The sequence below is a fragment of the Mesoplodon mirus genome, assembly GCF_964341445.2.
Source record: "Mesoplodon mirus genome assembly, chromosome: 16".
NCBI classification, from domain to species: Eukaryota; Metazoa; Chordata; class Mammalia; order Artiodactyla; family Ziphiidae; genus Mesoplodon; species Mesoplodon mirus.
The window spans coordinates 35,808,719-35,830,605 of NC_138992.1; the positions used below are offsets into that span (position 1 = coordinate 35,808,719).

The following is a 21,887-nucleotide window of genomic DNA, read 5'->3' on the forward strand; positions in this document are numbered from 1 at the left end:
TGAAGCATCCTGGTTTAATTTTACAGATCATCTACCTTGTTCTTTCTTGTTCATAAGGTGGAAGCAACATTCTTTTGCAATTTTCTGCATCTTAAACAGAAATGGAAGGCCCCAGTACTTAGATATTACTGTCTGGTACACATAAAATTCTATAAAGATGCCTCTGTTTTCAGTCTTTCATATCTTATTTCAAAGAGGAAATAAATCTATACAAAAACTGAACTGTTGAGTTACCCTTACCTAATTCCTACGAAATGAGATAAGCATTTAATTGTGTATTTTCATCAGTTAAAACACATCTGGAAGAAGTGTAATTCAGTAAGATTAAATTATGTGTACTTAAAAGTGAAAATAAGTGAGAAGAAAATTTAATAACAATAAAAGATAGTTACAATTATCATTTTCATATTTGGTTTGTAATTAGGTAGCAAAAATAATTAGATAACCCTTTTATTTTAATTCCAACTAAGTTTTTTATTTCAGTACTGAGATAATAATGTTATTGGTATATTGACCATTTAAAATATTTCAAATAATGCTTAAAAGAAACAAAAAGTAAAATGAATTATTTTTTTAATTCAAATAACATTTCAAAGTTTGTGTAATTTTATAACTTTATCAGGAAGAGCATATGTGTTTCATATCATTTTATTAATAATATGCAAAGTGCACCAATAGTTTTCATTTAAATTATGAAAATGAGATGGTATACATGAGTGTAACCAGTGAGAAAAATTTTACCAATATTAAAGGTTCTGAAAATTAAAAAGAATCATAAAAATTAAAACCATGATATTTCTAACTTTCATTTTACCTGCAGTGTGAGACCCTTTACTGCATTCCATACGACTCCAATAAACTCCTTCATTCTTTCTTCAGGACTTCTACAGCCTTCAGCTATATTCAGCATGGCTTTCACAGGAACTGACAATGGTCTGGATTCTAAGAATAAGAATAGCTAGAGTTATTTAACATAAATGTACCTTATAGTTTCACATAAACATACAGAAAATACTTCCAATATTATTTCTTTCCTTGTTTAAAATTAAAACTTCTATATGAGATTATAAAATATATTAGATCATTTTATCTTAAAGAATTACTGATTTTTTACAATTATTCAAAACCAAGCAAACCTAATCTGTTACAACTCAAGAGAGTGTTGATGACTTGTCAGGGACTGATGATTGGGAGGTAGGTTTGTGGAGCAACGGTAATGTTCTATTTTTTTAATACATGGATGTGTTTACATTGTGAAAATTTATTAAATTGTAACCTAACAATCTGTTCGTTTCTCAGCATGAAGTTAATACATCAATAAAAATTTTACTTGATGAAAAAGAAAATTCAACTACAAAGCACTTGCTTCATCCAAAATTGATACAAAATGTATCTTCCCATATGTGAATTGTCCTGATAACAAAAGCTTACTCATAGTATCTCTCAATTTTTTTTCTTTTATTTTTTTGATGGTAAGCAAAAGAAGCATTGATCACATAAAAGACAGATATACGTTATGAAAAATTTTGTTCATCTAAAATAAAGAACTTAGAGAACTTTGACAATTTTTATAATGTAAATTTCAGAAATTAAATAATTATTTATAACAATATATTATATCTGGACAGATCCATATGTATTTATATATTTTAAGTTAATGCAAACATATAATTTATAGGTGCTATTTTAAATACCATAAAATAAATCAATCAGATCTTGCTTTTCAAGACTTTTACCAAGTTAAGTTTGATGATCATAGAACGGTCTCCAAAGTAACTGCTACCATATCACCACTATGAGAATGACAATTGCTGTATCTAGGCATACTTTCCCTCTCCTCTCAATTTGGGTCACATATTTGCAGGTTTACAATATCTTAACGGCATGGAGCATAAACCTTTTATTCTCATAATCCCACAGTCTACCATATTATACATATTAGAAATTCAAAAATTGTTTGTTTAAAAGAAACAAAAACAGTTTGAGAGAGACCCATGGAGCTGGAAGCAGAGCATTCTAGGCAGATGGAACAACAATGCGAAGGCTCAGGATGGGAGTGTACTTAGGATTTTCAAGCAACAGTATAAAAGCAAGGATGGCTAGAACAGAGTAAGAGAGAAGTGGGAGACAAGGACAGAGCTATCAACAGAGACCAAATCATACAGGGCTTACATAGGCCATGGTAAGGAGGCTGGGTTTTACTTCGAGGGAGCCAGGATATGAAAATGGATTCTAAATACATTCATGAAATTAATGGACATTATTTTGAGAGACTTTCTCTAGCTACTGTGCAGAAAACTGTCTACACAGATCAAGTATCAAAACAGGGAGACAAGTAGTAGCAATGGAGGTAGGAAGAAACAGTGAATTCCTGTATCCATTTCCAAGATACAGCCAACACAATTTACTGATGGACTAGAAGTACAGTAAGAGAGAAAAGCAGAACAAGGATGCCTCCAAGGTTTTACATCTGATCAAATGGAAGAATGGAGCTGTACGGGGAGGAGAATCAAGAGGAAAAGAAATTTAGTTTTAGAACGGTCAGGTTGAGATTTTCATTACATGTTCAGATGAAGATATCCAAGTAGCATATGGATAAACAACAACAAAAAATGGAAAAGAATATGAACAGGTAATTCATAGAAAAATATAATTTGACCAATAAACTTATTAAGAGATACTCAACTTTGCTAACAATGAAATAAAAATTAAGGCAACAATCAGATATCCTTTTCAACTGTCATTTGGCAAACATTTTAAAGAGTTAATTCGTATTTTTAAAAATCCGACATTATCGAAGCTCCTTGTTAGAATGCTTCATATACAGGGAATATAAATAAGTATAGTCCATAGAGTGGAATTACAAGACAGGATACTTTGTATTTATCAAAATTTAAACATGCAAGTTTTTCTAAAAAATAATCTCATTTCTAAGACCCTACGATACAGAAATACTAAAACATATGAGACATGCATACCAACAATTTACAAAAATGTTTACTATCAGCAGTAGTATTTGAAATAGTGAAACAGAGGGAGGGAGGGAGGGGTAAGGGGCTAAAGAAAGTGCTAAGCAACTTATCTGTCCATCAAAAAAGAAATGGTTAAATTAACTTTGGAATACCTGTCATAAGGATGGTAATTCAATCACTTAAAAATGAGGAACAGTTAAACATATGACAGAAATCATATTTTTCATATCTTATGAAGTGAAAAAAAAATATATATGTGTGTAGTATAATCCAAATATGTTTTTAAAACAGTATGTGAGTTTGAGCATGTATTTGTCTATCTCATACACAGAAAGAGTTATAGAAGGGTAAAATACAAACCCTTGACAGAGGTTACCTCTGAGGACAGTAAAATGGAATTGATGAGGGGTAAGGGGGAGGAGGTATTTAACTTTTTACTGTGTATTTCAGAATTAATGTTTTACAACAATGAATTACCTATTATAATTTTTTAAATAAACCACACCTTAATTTACTTTCCATTTACTTGGACTTCATTGTTATTATTTTATATTTTAGCAGTTATGAGAAGAAAATGGCTACGTAAACTTATCACAGAACTCTGCCAATTTAAATAACTAACTTAAATAGACCAACCACATAAAAGCCTTCACACAGCTGTTTAGAGAAGCTTTATTCATAATCGCCAAAACTTGGAAGCAACCAAGATGTCCTTCAGTAGGTGAACTGCTAGAAAAGACATGGTACATCTAGAAAATGGAGTATTACACATCACTTAATAGAAATGAGCCATAAAAACACATGGAGGAAAGTTAAATGCATATTACTAAGTGAAAGAAGCCCATCTGAAAAGGCTGCATACTGTATGATTCCAAATATATGACATTCTGGAAAAGGCAGAACTATGGAGACAATAGTTAGGAAGGAGAGAGAAGCAACAGGCAGAGCACAGAGAATTTTTAGGGCAGTGAAACTACTCTGTATGTCACTATAACGGAGGGTACATGTTATTATACATTTGTCCAAACTGAAGGAATGTATAACACCATGGGTGAGCCCTAATGAAAACTATGGACTTTGGGTGATAATGATGTATCAATATAAATTCATCAATTATAACAATGTACCACCTTGGTGGGGGATTTTGATAATGAGGGTGACTATGAATGTGTAGGGGCAGGGGATATGTGAGAAATCTCTGAACCTTCCCCTCAATTTGAATGTGAGCCTAAAACTGCTCTAGAAAATAAATTCTATAAATATATATTTTTTAAATGCAGACAAATTTTTTTTGTTTTTCGTTTGGTTGCATCGGGTCTTCATTGCAGCACGCGGGGTCTTCGTTGAGGCATGAGGGCTTCTCTCTAGTTGTGGTATCAGGGTTTTCTCTCTCTAGTTGTTGCGCGTGGGGTCCAGAGAGTGTGAGCTCTGTAGTTTTCGGCACGTGGGATCTTCGCTGAGGCGCACGAGCTCAGTAGCTGCGGGGTGCGGGCTTAGTTGCCCTGCGGCATATGTGATCTTAGTTCTCTGACCGGGGATCAAACTCACATCCCCTACATTGGAAGGCTGATTCTTTACCACTGGACCACCAGGGGAGTCCCAAGACCAAATTTTAAAACTCTTTGAAACCATGGATACCAAAGGTTTTCATAAAAGTTGCTTATGGTCAAATTTTAAAATCTACTGATATAGAATATTAGTGTTGTATAAATAATGTTATCACGGTCTGAAAATAAATCCATCTAATAAATGATAATATTATCAAGCAGATGGGGCACCATTACCTGATTGTTAAGTAGTATTTCAAGTCACTATTAACCAAAAAAGCCACACGTTTATTGTAAGTGCTGAATTTGCTGATAGAATGATTTAAGAAGTTAAAGGAGGTGCTGAAATCTATATGTGGCTTAAAAGTGCTTTCCAAAAAGCTATGAAAAACACAATCAGTTTAAAATTCTCATTAAATAGCATGATCTGGCTATTAGAAATGTAAAAGCACACTATTTTGGATATACTGATTTTCTTTTTTTTAAACATCTTTATTGGAGTATAATTGCTTTACAATGGTGTGTTAGTTTCTGCTGTATAGTTTCTGCCGTATAACAAAGTGAATCAGCTATATATATATATATATATATATATATCCCCATATCTCCTCCCTCTTGCGTCTCCCTCCTACCCTCCCTATCCCACCCCTCTAGGTCACAAAGCACCGAGCTGATCTCCCTGTGCTATGCAGCTGCTTCCCACTAGCTATCTATTTCACATTTGGTAGTGTATATATGTCCATGCCACTCTCTCACTTCATCCCAGTTTACCCTTCCCCCTCCCCATGTCCTCAAGCCCATTCTCTGTGTCTGCATCTTTATTCCTGTTCTGCCCCTAGGTTCTTCAGAACCATTTTTTTTTCTTAGATTCCTTGATATACTAATTTTCAATCCATCATATTATCTAAAAGACAAAGGGAAGACAAGTTTGTTTTCAAAAAAGAGAAAAATTTCTTTTCTGTAATCATGTATATTTTACAGGTAGCACATGTATACTCTATAAAACTGCCAATCTTGAGCCATACTTTATTTACCCGAAACTTCTGTAACATCTACTACATGCCAGGGACTGCTATAAGCACTTCACAAATATTCACCAATTTAAACCTCATAACAACTCCATGAGGAAGACACTATTATTTACTCTTATTATCACCGTTTTCAGATAAGGAAACTGATCACAGAGAGGTTAAGTAACCTATCCTAAGCCACCCAGCTGATAAGCGACAAAGCTGGAATAAGAAACTAGGCAGTCTAACTCCAAAGTCCAGGCTTTTTAACTACTATGCTATGATGCCTCTTCTGTTTTTTCATACCTTGTGCAATGGCTTCCATTTCTACCAAATACATGATAAATGTATATTTCTACTAAGGATCTTGGTACTGCAAATAGTTCAGAAAATAGATCTGTTCATTCTCACTGGAGCTATATAAACCCTACATTTAAGATGGTAGTCTGATATCCATTACACTCCTTGTTTTCAACAATAAATAAGGTAATTTTGAGACCCAGACTTTACTGGTTAAAATATTCACTTCTTAGGCATGTATCATCCAACTTGGTACAATATTATTCCTTCATTTTTATGCCATGCAAAAAGTACCATACTTAAAGTCAACTTATGGTTTCAGCTGTGCCAGCTGCCATATGGCTTTGGGAAAGCAATTTAATCTAAGTGTCAGAAGTTAATAATAATTATATCCAATGTCAAGAATACTGTTCACGTTAAATATTGTAATGTACATTAAAAAGTTCATTAAAGTACTTTAAGTACAGAGAATAATGATTAAAAATTAATTGATTATAAGATATAGAAAAGAACTTGAAGGTTACCAGATCTGAAACAAAATGACTACTTTTCTATCACAATCAACCTGCTGTTTTAGTTCTACCTTAAATGCCATTTCCTGAGAAATGGTCACTGAATTCCCCAAATTAGATTTGGCCCTTCCTCTATAATCTCATAATTTCCCAAAGTACTTAGCACAGAGCTAAGAACACTGAAAGAACTCAAAGTTATACTCACTGATTATCTGACTAAAGATAAAAATTTACCTCAATATCTCAGGTAGTACCTGGACTATTATCATAGTTAAACATTTTTAAATATAAGTAAATTTCTGATGTAGCAGGAATACCCTGAAAGACTACGTGTACCAATTTGAAGTGTACCACAAGCTGCTACCTTCTCCCAAATATTCAATAAATATCCCTGGGGAATCTGGGAACAGATTTGAAAAGTTATAGGACATCAATTTAAATCAATTAAAGGACAGAAGGTAAATAATGTTAAGGAACGTGATTATTAAGTCCCTAAATAAAAATAACAAAAGAAAAACAATTTATTCATTCATGCAACAATTATTTACTGTTTGCCCAATGCCAGAAAGAGCTGTTAGATTCCGGGAATACAAAAGTATATTAGTCAAATACAGCCCTTGACATACACTCTGGATGAAGAGACAGAAAAAAAAGGGAAAACTATGATAAACACTATGAGGACAGAAAAGAGGTGCTACGGTAGGGTATCTTTGAGGAGTGGCACAGACCTATTTTAGAAAGACTGAAAAGGAAAGCTTCCTTTACGAAGAGGATAACATTTAAATAAAAACTCAGAGTATGAAAAGTACATAGTTATGAAAAGAGCAATGGAAACAGAAACAGAATATGCAAAAGATCCCAGGCAAGAAAAAGCATGCAGTGTTTGAAGGAATGAAAGAGGATCAATGTAACAAAAATGACAAAAGATGGAATGGAAGAACCCAACAGAGACTAGGTCAGGTCAAACTATGTAAGCCTTGGTAAGGAGTTTGGATTTTATCTTAAGCGCAATAGGAAGTCACAAAAGCATTTCAAGTAGGGAATAAAATGATCCAATTTAGATTTTTAGTAAGATGACTCTTGCTGTCATCTAGACAATTGATGATGAGATAATCTGGAAACGATACTAGTGAGACTAATTAGGACACCCCCAATTTATTGTGTATAAGTAATTATATGGTTCTGACTAGGGAAGCAACATACAAACAGATTGAAACAAAAAGAGTATAACTTGGAGGCAGAACGGACAGGAGGAGGAGACACTAAGGATGAGTCCTGGGTTTCGGCCTTGAGCAACATGGTCAATAGTGGTAGGGGAAGGTACAGAGTTGTACAGATTTGATACATGTTAGGCTTTAGGGGCCTGTAAAATACACAGAGATGTCTAGGCAACTGAATGTGAGACACCTTTAAAAAAAAAGAAGAAAAGAAGAAGAAAAAATAAATAAAAGACTGGTAAAATAAAGCAAGCCAGTTAAAACAGATGTAAAACAGAAAGATTATCAGTGTGAAATAAATGTTATTATGTACGCATGAATGGAAATACTGGGTTTTAAGGCAGCTTTACGATGATTAAGATCAAATAAAGAAAAAATAAAATTACACTGCAGTGTCAAAAACTAATAGATAAAATAAGCTTCACTTGCTTGAACCCTATAGCTTTCCTTTTAAAATGCAAACATAAAAAAATGTCATCTTTACTTTTTATCTGAATTGTATTTTACCACTTTATAGAACTTTCACATATCCTACTTTATTTAAGTCTTATAACAAGACTTAAATCTGTGAGATAGTTGGGTATACTTATTACCATTTTATAAATGAATAAAAAATGTGGCTGTCTGAGGTTAGCTTGAAAAGGGAGAGGAACTGGGTCAAAAACTGGGTTTTTTGGTCACTAATCTACTGGTTTTTCTACTATACCTTTCTAATTCTCGATCTATATTTTACACTGATCATGATTTTTGGCAAATCTATTTGGCAATATAAAATTAAATAACGTGAAGAAAAAGTGACCTTTACATAGTAATTCTATTTTTAAATTTGTGGAGGTTGGATAATATATAAACCTTTAAGCAACTTGCCATCGAAACTACAATAATGCCTGAGACTTTTCATCAGAATACAAACTATATTTGATACTATCACTCCTGAAAGTCCCTTGGGAAATAATGGCTTTTGGATTCTGCAAGTCAGCGTGACATGGCATGCAAAATTGCATCTCATGCCGAGCCAACCAGGAAAATATATGTCATCACTATGTGACATTCAGAATTTCATCTGGAAACTATAATCTTGTTCTGACTGCAAAAAAGGAGCGGGGCAGGGGGGAGAAGACTGCATACAAAACAATTTGGTTGAACTTTTGCTGAATTCTTGCCAGTTTGTGTAAAAACTAGAATAACTTACTTATTTCCAAAGAAGAACTTTATATTTGAAAACCTTTCTATGCACTTATTAACATCACAATATGTTCTCAAAGAACTTTAAAATTAACTGACAGGTTTTAGATTATGTTATGATAACTAATGATCTGTTAAAAATTGTTTATAATGAAACAAAGTTATAAAATTAATAAATTGTGCAAAGCAGAACTGTATTTTCAAAACTGTATATAACAAAACATCTCCTAATTCCTTTTCCCCAATTGAATAAACTCTAGGTTGAGAAACAAATGAAAACCTGTCATAAAGTCTGCAATCTTACGCATTCCATGTCTTTCTCTTCTAAATTATTTTTCACCCTGCCCTCCATTCATGTGTGCAATACCTTAATAATTCATTTATCTTATTCCTATCAAAACAGAAATGTGTGAATGTGAGTTAGTCTAAGTGTTATATAATCAACATTTTGTATTTTAAAGCTGCTGTGACTAACTATAAAATGAAAAATTAGTAGACATGAATTGGGATAGCTGACTGACTCTCAAAAATTATCCCCAAGAACCATGTTTCTGCTATCCCTACACATTCTGGTATCACATCTCATGCCCCTGAACACAGAAGTGGACACATGGCCCAACCTGGCTGCCACTGGGCAAATCATAATGACTAACCTCCTTGGCCACAGTGATTGTCCAAGATGTATGCACATGAGCCATGACAGGACAAACAAAAACCACTTCAGGTATTTTTTCAACAAATACCGGACCAGATCACTATCTATTTGATCAGAGGGAGTTAACTACATGAGTCCAGAGGTACCACAGCCATGTACACTGCTAGGTCAAAGAAAAAATATGTTCAGTAAGAGAAAGAGAAGCCAACATGAAAAGACAAGAGTTCTCATGGTGTGGAGTCTGATTCTAAGTCATTCCAAAGAAAAGATTTATACTGTATTTGCCTTTCTTACTATTTTGGTTATCAGAATCAATAAATATCCCCCCCCTTTTTTTTTACTTAAAATCATTTGAATACAGTTTGTCTCTTGCTATCAGAGAGCCCTTTCTAATTTACAAATGTGTCTTCTCTTGTAAAGAAATCACCTATGAGGAGAAAAACAGGCAATGTTAGTAGTTGCACCTGCCCAGCCCTTGTAGTATCATTACACAGCCTGCATAGGCTCCGAAGTGCCACAAAATGCTTTAAGAGTATCATGGGGCTTACTTCCTCAAGAACTATTCACCTTCATGCTCTGCCTAGCTCACCTGGTTCTCACTCCTTCCATTACCACATTTACTGGTCATCATCCCAGTGCCTTTCTGCCTAAGCCTGCATATTGGGAGATACTACTGATGTTTTTACTCCTCTAATCTATTCTCCACCCCAGAAGATTTCCTGAACTACATTAGCCAATACTTTACACTAGCCAATACTTTTCTCAGTTCAATTTGGCTCCCTGGGACCCTCCCACCTGGGCCCCATATGACAGATTTCCTCTAGGTTATGCTAAACTTCCAGATAATAGGATCCCAATATAGCAGTGTCCTCCAAAAATGTGGTGCACAAAACTACGAGACCATCCATCGAGCTGTAGGAGACAAATATGAGAATATTTATTCATATTTACTTTTATCTAAAAATGAGAAAGACATACAGTTGACATTTAGGTAAGTAGAATAACACTGAGGCTCTTCCCCATGTCAGAAGGAAACACATAATACTACATTAAATGTACTGAAGGAAGAGTAGACGTTCAATAACAGGAAGAAACTGGCAGGGGCCCTTCTCTCTTTGTTTTCAGTTAACTGTGGCATATTACAATTTACATATACACAGTTAATCAAATTTATAAATGTTGTTATCTACATTTAACTGAATTATATTATGTACCTTTAACTAAATTAATCCTCATAATTTGGATATATACTTTTAAAAGATTCCTGTAAAATGCACATGGCAAAACGTATAAATTAAAGATACCACTAACTAAAAAATAATAATACATAAAGATGCCACTAACTTATTTAAAAGAATAAGGCAACAGCTTTCCATTAAAGATGGAAAGAATACCTTATTTATATAAGAAACATGGAAACGTAGTAGACAGCTTCAAAATGGATGACAATGAAAAATAAGTGTCCTGAGTGCATTAATGATGCCACTTCCCCTCTCGGATCGATGAATCTCAATGAGGTGGCTTTTCAATTATGTCAGCCATTAAAATTAACTACTGAACTAAACTGAAATAAGAATTAAATCTTTAAGTTGTTATTATAACAGAGTATTAACCTAAAGTTTAATACTTTGTTATAATTAAAGTATTAAACTTTTAAAATGAAGCACAATAATATTACTCTCACTACAATATTATGGATGTATTATTAAAATTCTATCAGAATAAGACAAATTTTAAACTTAAAATTTTCTTACATGCTCTATATTAATATAGTGATACACACATTTAATGCATAAATCAATAAATGATATACTATGGATGCTTAACTGAAATTTTTTACTGATAGGAAAGTCCTGAGAAAAAAGTTTGAATAATAATGCTCAAAAGATAAACTATTTTCAAATAGTCTCTGTTCTCTGTACTTGTTTTTTTTTTTTTTACATCTTTATTGGAGTATAATTGCTTTACAATGGTGTGTTAGATTCTGCTTTATAACAAAGTGAATCAGTTATACATATACATATGTTCCCATATCTCTTCCCTCTTGCGTCTCTCTCCCTCCCACTCTCCCTATCCCACCCCTCTAGGTAGTCACAAACCACCGAGCTGATCTCCCTGCGCTACACGGCTGCTTCCCACTAGCTATCTATTTTACATTTGGTACTGTATATATGCCCATGCCACTCTCTCACTTTGTCACAGCTTACCCTTCCCCCTCCCCATATCCTCAAGTCCATTCTCTAGTAGGTCTGTGTCTTTATTCCCATCTTACCCCTAGGTTCTTCATGACATTTCCCCTTAGATTCCGTATATATGTGTTAGCATACGGTATTTGTCTTTCTCCTTCTGACTTACTTCACTCTGTATAACAGACTCTAGGTCCCTCCACCTCACTACAAATAACTCAATTTCATTTCTTTTTATGGCTGAGTAATATTCCATTGTATATATGTGCCACATCTTCTTTATCCATTCATCCCATGATGGACACTTAGGTGGCTTCCATCTCCTGGCTATTGTAAATACAGCTGCAATGAACATTTTGGCAAATGACTCTTTTTGAATTATGGTTTTCTCAGGGTATACGCCCAGTAGTGGGATTGCTGGGTCATATGGTAGTTCTATTTTTAGTTTTTTAAGGAACCTCCATACTGTTCCCCATACTGGCTGTACCAATTCACATTCCCACCAGCAGTACAAGAGTGTTCCCTTTTCTCCACACCCTCTTCAGCATTTATTGTTTGTAGATTTTTTGATGATGGCCATTCTGACCGGTGTGAGATGATATCTCACTGTAGTTTTGATTTGCATTTCTCTAATGATTAATGATGTTGAGCATTCTTTCACGTGTTTGTTGGCAATCTGTATATCTTCTCTGGAGAAATGTCTATTTAGGTCTTCTGCCCATTTTTGGATTGGAGTTGTTTGTTTTTTGTTATTGAGCTGCATGAGCTGCTTGTAAATTTTGGAGATTAATCCTTTGTCAGTGTACTTGTTTTAATTCATTCTTTTACTATTGTAATGTTTTTAACAAAACGTGAGCCTGCCTCAGCTGTGTTCAAGGAAACCAAAAAGAGTAGTTTTGTTCGTTTTTTTCTACTTTGTTTCGTTTTGATCCAGGCTTGGGCTAGGACATTTAAAAAGGAAAGAAGTAAGGCAGTGAGGACAGTAATCACAGTAAAATAACTCCAACATGATGTAGAATTTAAAAGTAACTTCTCAACGTTAAAATAATTTACCTTCTAAAGCTATCTCCTCTGACAAAATTCAGTGGAGTCTATATTCTACTTTCAATGTAACATGAGAATAAAACTTGAACATATTAAAAGAAACCATACATAAATAAATCTGTTTTACTGTCCTAGAGAAATAAAAAAGGAACCAAGGAGGTAAGGGAACAAGTGGTTTTTTTTAATTAAGTATGAAATAAACACTGGTCTAATTCTTGACAATTGTGGTTTCAAGAAGAAAAGACATTATTTGTATGCTACACAAACTGTAGTACATTTAAATATAAAAATTAATAAACCTATTTGCTTAACAAACTGAACACATTCTGGGAATAAACCAGCAAACACTATAAGCATTCTCCTGCACACAGTAGGAGACACATTTAAAAAAGTATAAGTTACATTTCTTTCTGAGCTGATGATTTACTTGAGGACTCATATGAACACCACCAATGCAACAAATTCAGGTATGTAGTAGGGCCAAGTGAGTAGTGCAATTATCAGATATGTCCATAAAAGATGACCATCAACTGATAAAGGGATGTTTCGTGAAACATAAAAAAAAACAAGCGTTAAGAAACTCTAGTCTATGGTTACAACCATAAAATATCATATGATAACACAGCATCTTTTGGAATCCTTTAGTAGAGTAAGCTTAGAAATCACATCACATTATAAACTCTGTGTATAGACCAGAATAGCGCAGAAACAACTTACAAAATAATTTGAATATTAAGTAGAATGTTAAAATCTGCATACTGCTAAAACTTTTTCCCATAAATTTTAGGTTAGAAATAAATTTTCTTACAAAGTAAAAAAGGGAAAATAGCAATTTAATAAACAATATTTTCATTAAGTTCTCTGATTACTTTCTGAATAATATTTTATTTATTTATTTATACATCATTATAGAGTATAATTGCTTTACAATGGCGTATTTGTTTCTGCCTTATAACAAAGTGAATCAGCTATACATATACATATATCCCCATATCTCCTCCCTCTTGCGTCTCCCTCCTACCCTCCCTATCCCACCCCTCTAGGTGGTCACAAAACACTGAGCTGATCTCCCAGTGCTATGCGGCTGCTTCCCACTAGCTACCTATTTTACGTTTGGTAGTGTATATATGTCCATGCCACTCTCTCACTTCATCCTAGCTTACCCTTCCCCCTCGCTGTGTCCTCAAGGCCATCCTCTACATCTGCGTCTTTATTCCTGTCCTGCCCCCAGGTTCTTCAGAACCATTTTTTTTTCTTTCTTAGATTCCATATATATGTGTTAGCACTGGTATTTGTTTTTCTCTTTCTGAATTACTTCACTGTGTATGACAGACTCTAGGTTCATCCACCTCAATACAAATAACTCAATTTCGTTTCTTTTTTTATCTGAGTAATATTCCATCGTACATATGTGCCACATCTTCTTTATCCATTCATGTCGATGGACACTTAGGTTGCTTCCATATCCTAGCTATTGTAAATAGTGCTGCAATGAACACTGTGGTACATGACTCTTTCTGAATTATGGTTTTCTTGGGTATATGCTCAGTAGTGGGATTGCTGGGTCATTTGGTAGTTCTATTTTACTTTTTCAGGAACCTCCGTACTGTTCTCCATTGTGGATGTTTCAATTTACATTGCAATTTACATTACTTTACAGTGCAAGAGGGTTCCCTTTTCTCCAGACCCTCTCCAGCATTTATTGTTTGTAGATTTTTTGATTATGGCCATTCTAACTGCTGTGAGGTGATACCTCATGGGAGTTTTGATATGCACTTCTCTAATGATTAGTGATGTTTAGCATCCTTTCATGTTTTTCTTGGAAATCTGTACATCTTCTTTGGAGAACTATTTAGGTCTTCTGCCCATTTTTGGATTGGGTTGTTTATGTGATATTGAGCTGCATGAGCTGCTCATAAATTTTGGAGATTAATCGTTTGTCAGTTGCTTCATTTGCAAATATTTTCTCCCATTCTGAGGGTTTTTTCATCTTGTTTATGGTTTCCTTTGCTATGCAAAAGCTTCTAAGTTTCATTAGGTCCCATTTGTTGATTTTTATTTTTATTGCCATTTCTCTAGGAGGTGGGTCAAAAAGGATCTTGCTGTGATTTATGTCATAGGGTATTCTGCCTAAGTTTTCCTCTAAGAGTTTTATAGTCTCTGGCCTTATGCTTAGGTCTTTAATCTATTTTGAGTTTATTTTTGTGTATGGTGTTAGGGATTGTTCTTTTTTTTTTTTTTTTTTTTTTTTTTTGCGGTACGCGGGCCTCTCACTGTTGTGGCCTCTCCCGTTGCGGAGCACAGGCTCCGGACGTGCAGGCTCAGCGGCCATGGCTCACGGGCCCAGCCGCTCCGCAGCATGTGGGATCTTCCCAGACCGGGGCACAAACCCGTGTCCCCTGCATCGGCAGGTGGACTCTCAACCACTGCGCCACCAGGGAAGCCCGAGGGATTGTTCTAATTTCATTCTTTTACATGAAGCTGTCCAGTTTTCCCAGCACCACTTATTGAAGAGGCTGTCTATTCTCCATTGTATATTCTTGCCTCTTTTATCAAAGATAAGGTGACCATATGTGCGTAGGTTTATCTCTGGGGTTTCTATCCTGTTCCATTAACTTATATTTTGTTTTTGTGCCAGTACCATACTGTCTTGATTACTGTAGCTTTGTAGTATAGTCTGAAGACAGGAAGCCTGATTGTTCCAGCTCCATTTTTCTCAAAATTGCTTTGACTATTCAGTCTTTTGTGCTTCCATACAAATTGTGAAATTTTATGTTCTAGTTCTGTGAAAAATGCCATTCGTGGTGGGATAGGGATTGCACTGAATCTGTAGATAGCTTTGGGTAGTATAGTCATTTTCACAATGTTGATTCTTCTAATAGAAAAACATGGTATATTCTCCACCTGTTTGTATCATGTTTAATTTCATTCAGCAGTGTCTTATAGTTTTCTGCATACAGGTCTTTTGTCTGCTTAAGTAGGTTTAATCCTGGGTACTTTATTCTTTATATTGCAGTGGTGAATGGGTGTGTTTCCTTAACTTCTCTTTCAGATTTTTCACCATTAGTGTATAGGAATGCAACAGATTTCTGTGCATTAATTTTATATCCTGCTACTTTACCAAATTCATTGATTAGCTCTAGTGTTTTCTGGTAGCATCTTTAGGATTCCCTATGTATAGTATCATGTCACCTGCAAACAGTGACAGTTTTACCTCTTCTTTTCTGACTTGGATTCTTTTTATTTCCTTTTTTTCTCTGATCACTGTGGCTAAAACTTCCAAAACTATGTTGAATAATAGTGGTGAGAGTGGGCAACCTTGTTTTGTTCCTGATATTAGTGGAAATGGTTTTGTTTTTCACCATTGAGAACAATGTTGGCTGTGGGTTTGTCATATATGGCCTTTATTATGTTGAGGCAAGTTCCCTCTATGTCTACCTTCTGAAGGGTTTTTATCATGAATGGGTATTGACTTTTGTCTAAAGCTTTTTCTGCATCTATTGAGATCATCATATGGTTTTTATCCTTCAATTTGTTAATATGGTTTATCACATTGATTTGCATATAGTGAAGAATCCTTGCCTTCGTGGGATAAATCCCACTTGATCATGGTGTATGATCCTTTTAATGTGCTGTTGGATTCTGTTTGCTAGTATTTTGTTGAGGATTTTTGCATCTATGTTCATCAGTGATATTGGCCTATAGTTTTCTGTCTTTGTGACATCTTTGTCTGGTTTTGGTATCAGGGTGATGGTGGCGTCATAGAATGAGTTTGGGAGTGTTCCTCCCTCTGCTACATTTTGGAAGCATTTCAGAAGGATCGGTGTTAGCTCTTATCTAAATGTTTGATAGAATTCGCCTGTGAAGCCATCTGGTCCTGGGCTTTTGTTTGTTGAAGATTTTTAATCACAGTCTCTATTCCAGTGCTCATGTTTGGTCTGTTTATATTTTCTCTTTCTTCCTGTTTCAGTTCAGGAAGGTTGTGCTTTTCTACGAATTTGTCCATTTCTTCCAACTTGTCCATTTCATTGGCACATATAGCTGCTTGTAGTAGTCTCTCATGATCCTTTGTATTTCTGCAGTGTCAGCTGTTACTTCTCCTTTTTCATTTCTAATTCTATTGATTTGAGTCTTCTCCTTTTCTTGATGAGTCTGGCTAATGGTTTATTAATTTTGTTTATCTTGTCAAAGAACCAGCTTTTAGTTTTCCTGATCTTTGCTATCGTTTCCTTCATTTCTTTTTCATTTATTTCTGATCTGATCTTTATGGTTTCTTTCCTTTTGCTAACATTGGGGTTTTTTGCTTCTTACTTCTGTTTCCTTCTCTGATTGCTTTTGTTCTTGCTTCTCTAACTGCTGCTTTAGGTGTCAGATTAGGTTGTTTATTAGAGATATTTCTTGTTTCTTGAGGTAGGATTGTACTGCTATAAACTTCCCTCTTAGAACTAATTTTGCTGCATTCCATAGGTTTTGAGTCTTTGTATTTTCATTTTCATTTGTTTGTAGGTATTTTTTTATTTCCTCTTGATTTCTTCAGTGATTTCTTCGTTATTTAGTAGTGTATTGTTTGGTCTCCATGTGTTTGTATTTTTTATAGATTTTTTCCTGTAATTGATATCTAGTCTCATAGCATTGTGGTCGGAAAAGATACTTGATACGACTTCAATTTTCTTAATTTTACCAAGGCTTGATTTGTGACCGAAGATATGAACTATCCTCGACAATGTTCCATGAGCACTTGAGGAGAAATTGCATTCTGTTGTTTTTGGATGGAATGCCCTATTAATATCAATTAAGTCCAGCTTGTTTAATGTATCATTTAAAGCTTGTGTTTCCTTATTTATTTTCATTTTGGATGATCTGTCCATTGGTGAAAATGGGGTGTTAAAGTCCCCTACTATTATTCTGTTACTGCCGATTTCCCCTTTTATGGCTGTTAGCATTTGCTTTATGTATTGACATCCTGCTCCTATGTTGGGTATATAAATATTTACAATTGTTATATCTTCTTCCTGTATTCATCTGTTGATCATTATGTAGTGTCCTTCTTTATCTCTTGTAATAGTCTGTTTTGTCTGATATGAGAATTGCTACTCCAGCTTTCTTTTGATTTCCATTTGCATGGAATATCTTTTTCCATCCCCTCACTTTCAGTCTGTATGTGTCCCTAGGCCTGAAGTGGGTCTCTTGTAGACAGCATATATATGGGTCTTGTTTTTTTATCCATTCAGCCAGTCTATGTCTTTTGGCTGGAGCATTTAATCCATTTACATTTAAGGTAATTATTAATATGTATGTTCCTATTACCATTTTCTTAATTGTTTGGGGTTTGTTACTGTAGGTCTCTTCCTTCTCCTGTGTTTCCTGCCTAGAGAAATTCCTTTAGGATTTTTTATAAAGCTGATTTGGTAGTGCTGAATTCTCTTAGATTTGCTTGTGTCTAAAGGTTTTAATTTCTCCGTCAAATCTGAATGAGATCCTTGCTGGGTAGTGTAATCTTGGCTGTAGTTTTTTTCCTTTCATCACTTTAAATATGTCCTGCCACTCTCTTATGGCTTGCAGAGTTTCTGCTGAAAGATCAGCTGTTAACTTTATGGGGATTCCTTTGTATGTTACTCATTGCTTTTCCCTTGCTGCTTTTAATATTTATCTTTGTATTTAATTTTTGATAGTCTGATTAATATGTGTCTTGGCATGTTTCTCCTTGGATTTATCCTGTAGGGGACTCTCTGCACTTCCTGGACTTGATTGACTATTTCCTTTCCCATATTATGGAAGTTGTCAAGTATAATCTCTTCAAATATTTTCTGAGTCCCTTTCTTTTTCTCTTCTTCTGGGACCCCTATAAATCGAATATTGATGCATTTAATGTTGTCCCAGAGGTCTATGAGATGGTCCTCTATTCTTTTCATTCTTTCTTCTTTATTCTGCTCTGCGGTAGTTATTTCCACTATTTTATTTTCCAGGTCACTTATCTGTTCTTCTGCCTCAGTTATTCTGCTATTGATTCCTTCCAGAGAATTTTAAATTTCATTTATTGTGTTGTTCATAATTGTTTGTTTGCTCTTCAGTTCTTCTATGTCGTTGTTAAACGTTTCTTGTATTTTCTCCATTCTACTTCCAAGATTTTGGATCATCTTTACTATCATTACTCTGAATTCTTTTTCAGGTGGACTGCCTATTTCCTCTTCATTTGTTTGATCTGGTGGGTTTTTTACCTTGTTCCTTCATCTGCTGTGTGTTTCTGTGTGTTGTCATTTTGCTTAATTTACTGTGTTTGGGGTCTCCTTTTTGCAGTCTGCAGATTCATGGTTCCTGCTGTTTTTGGTGTCCGGCCCCAGTGGGTAAGGTTGGTTCAGTGGGTTGTGTGGGCTTCCTAGTGGGGGGGACTGGTACCTGTGTTCTGGTGGATGAGGCTGAATCTTGTATTTCTGGTGGGCAGGACCACGTCTGGTGGTGTGTTTTGGGGTGTCTGTGAACTTAGTATGATTTTAAGCAGCCTCTCTTCTAATAGGTGGGTTTGTGTTCCCGTTTTGCTAATTGTTTGGCATAGGGTGTCCAGTACTGTAGCTTGTTGGTTGCTGAGTGGAGCTGGGTCTTAGTGTTTAAATAGAGAGCTCTGGGCGAGCTTTTGCTGTTTGATATTACATGGAGGGGGGAGGTTTCTGGTGGACCAGTGTCCTGAACTCGGCTCTCCCACTCCAGAGGCTCAGGCCTGACACCCGGCCAGAGCACCAAGACCCTGTCAGCCACACGGCTTAGGCAGAAAGGGAGAAAAAAAAAAAAGGAAGGAAGGAATAAAATAGTTATTAAAATATAAAATATAAAATAAATATTAAAAATAAAGAAATTAAAAATAAAAAGAAAGAAAGAAGGAATAGCACAACCAAACCAAAAAAACAAATCCAACAATGATAACAAGCACTAAAAACTATACTGGAAAGAGAAAAAAACCCACGACTCACAGAACCCTAGGACAAATGGTAAAAGCAAAGCTATACAGACAAAATCACACAAAGGAAGAGAACAACCAAATCAATAAACATATCTACCAATGATAATAAGATCTAAATACTAAATTAAGATAAGCACAAAACCATAAACAAATTAGATGCAGAAAGCAAACCCCAAGTCTACATTGCTCCAAAGTCCACTGCCTAAATTTTGGGATGATTCGTTGTCTATTCAGGTATTCCACAGATGCAGGGTACATCAAGTTGATGGTGGAGATTTAATCCGCTGCTCCTGAGGCTGCTCGGAGAAATTTCCCTTTCTCTTGTTTGCACAGTTCCTGGGGTTCCCCTTTGGATTTGGTCCTGCCTCTGTGTGTAGGTCGTCCTCTGTCATCTGTTCTTCGCCCAGACAGGAGCGGGTTAAAGGAGCAACTGATTAGGGTGCTCTGAGTCACTCAGTCTGGGGGGAGGGAGGGGAACGGAATGTGGGGCTAGTCTGCGGAGGCAGATGTTGGCATGATGTTGCATCAGCCTGAGGCACGCCATGTGTTCTCCCGGGGAAGTTGTCCTTGTATCACAGGATCCTGTCAGTGGCATGCTGCACAGGCTCCAGGGCAGGGAGGTGTGGACAGTGATTGTGGTTGCACACAGGCTTCTTAGTGGCTGCAGCAGCAGCCTTAGCATCTCATGCCCGTCTCTGGGGTCCACACTGATAGTCGTGGCTCACACCGTCTCTGGAGCTTATTTAGGCGGTGCTCTGTATCCCCTCTCCTCACGCACCCCTAAACGGTGGTCTCTTGCCTCTTAGGCAGTTCCAGACTTTTTCCCGGACTCCCTCCCAGCTAGCTGTGAGGCACTAGCCCCCTTCAGGCTGTGTTCATGCAGCCAACCCCAGCCTGCTCCCTGGGATCTGACCTCCGAAGCCTGAGCCTCAGCTCCCAGCCCCCACCGGCTGCGGCAGGTGAGCAGACAACCCTCTCGCGCTGGTGAGTGCTGGTTGGCACCGATCCTCTGTGCGGGAATCTCTCCACTTTGCCCTCTGCACCCCTGTTGCTGAGCTCTCCTCCGTGCTCCGAAGCTTCCCTCCCCCCCCACCTCCCCATCTCCACCAGTGAAGGGGCCTCCTAGTGTGTGGAATCTTTTCCTCCTTCACAGCTCCCTCTCAGAGGTGCATGTCCCATCCCTATTCTTTTGCCTCTATTTTTTCTTTTTTCTTTTGCACCTAAGCAGGTACGTGGGGAGTTTCTTGCCTTTTGGGAAATCTGAGATCTTCTGCCAGCGTTCAGTAGGTGTTCTGTACGAGTTGTTTTACATGTAGATGTATTTCGGATGTAGCTGTGGGGAGGAAGGTGATCTCCACGTTTTACTCCTCTGCCATCATGAAAGTCCCCTTCAATGCATTTTAAACCTTTCTCTATTCCATAAGGGGAAAATGTTTTTTAAACCATATTTTACTCCTGAGAGAATAAAATCAATTACATATTATGCATTAGTGTGTACTCTCATGCTTTAATATTTTCCAATGAAACTAGATATCTAATTAATCACAAAGGAATGGAATTTTATGCTAAGCTACATGATTAAAGTGAGCAACTTCTAATATACATAAATCCACAAAAGTGTATTTCTTGTACAGTAATACTATTTCCACACTATAATTAGGAACATACCTGCTCAACATTCAAGCTTAATCAAATTAAGGATTGCTTAAACATTTTTAGATGGATAACTATATTGGTATGACCCATTTTACTTATAATCCACAATTCTTGAAAGTTAGAATCCAAAATACATCAGTGCCTTCAGGAGCAAATATTACTAGCAAAAATTGGAAATCTCCCTCCTTAAAACCATTCTACAAGTTATACTGCCTTGGATAGAATGATTTTTTTTTTAAGATGAAGAAATTTCAAACTTGGAATAATATATTAAACTGATTTAAAAAAACTGAAGGTAAAGTGTAATGTCATGTCCTGTTTTTGTATAAGGAACATATTCTTTGCATGTGAAAAACAAGGAGCTTGACTTGAAAAAATTATACATTTCCTAATCTCTTACATTCTCTGCAACAGTGCAAAGACAACAATACTTACCCTGCATAAATACTTGTTTGTGGAGATAAAATTAACTAAACTGACATATAATGGTATATACTTTATCTTCTTACCTCTTTCTCAGAGGAAGTGGCAATTATCTGTTAAATCTTATATCTGTTTATAAGATCTTACATTCTACCTGACCTGTGATCTGACTATATAAATTATTCCAAACTTTACTGTTGCTCTAATTTTTTCTTCACTCCTGTT

At 35.8% G+C, this 21,887-nt stretch overlaps 1 protein-coding gene across 9 annotated transcripts in view; it reads right to left on the reverse strand.

The window, feature by feature from the left end:
• Nucleotides 1–21,887, reverse strand: part of VPS13B (vacuolar protein sorting 13 homolog B) — a 791,361-nt gene that overhangs the window by 457,051 nt on the left and 312,423 nt on the right. For all 9 annotated transcript variants that reach the window (XM_082600778.1, XM_082600779.1, XM_082600780.1 and 6 more), the window contains one exon: nt 815–942. In XM_082600778.1, coding sequence (XP_082456904.1) covers nt 815–942 — 128 coding nt within the window. The remainder of the gene's footprint in view (nt 1–814; nt 943–21,887) is intronic.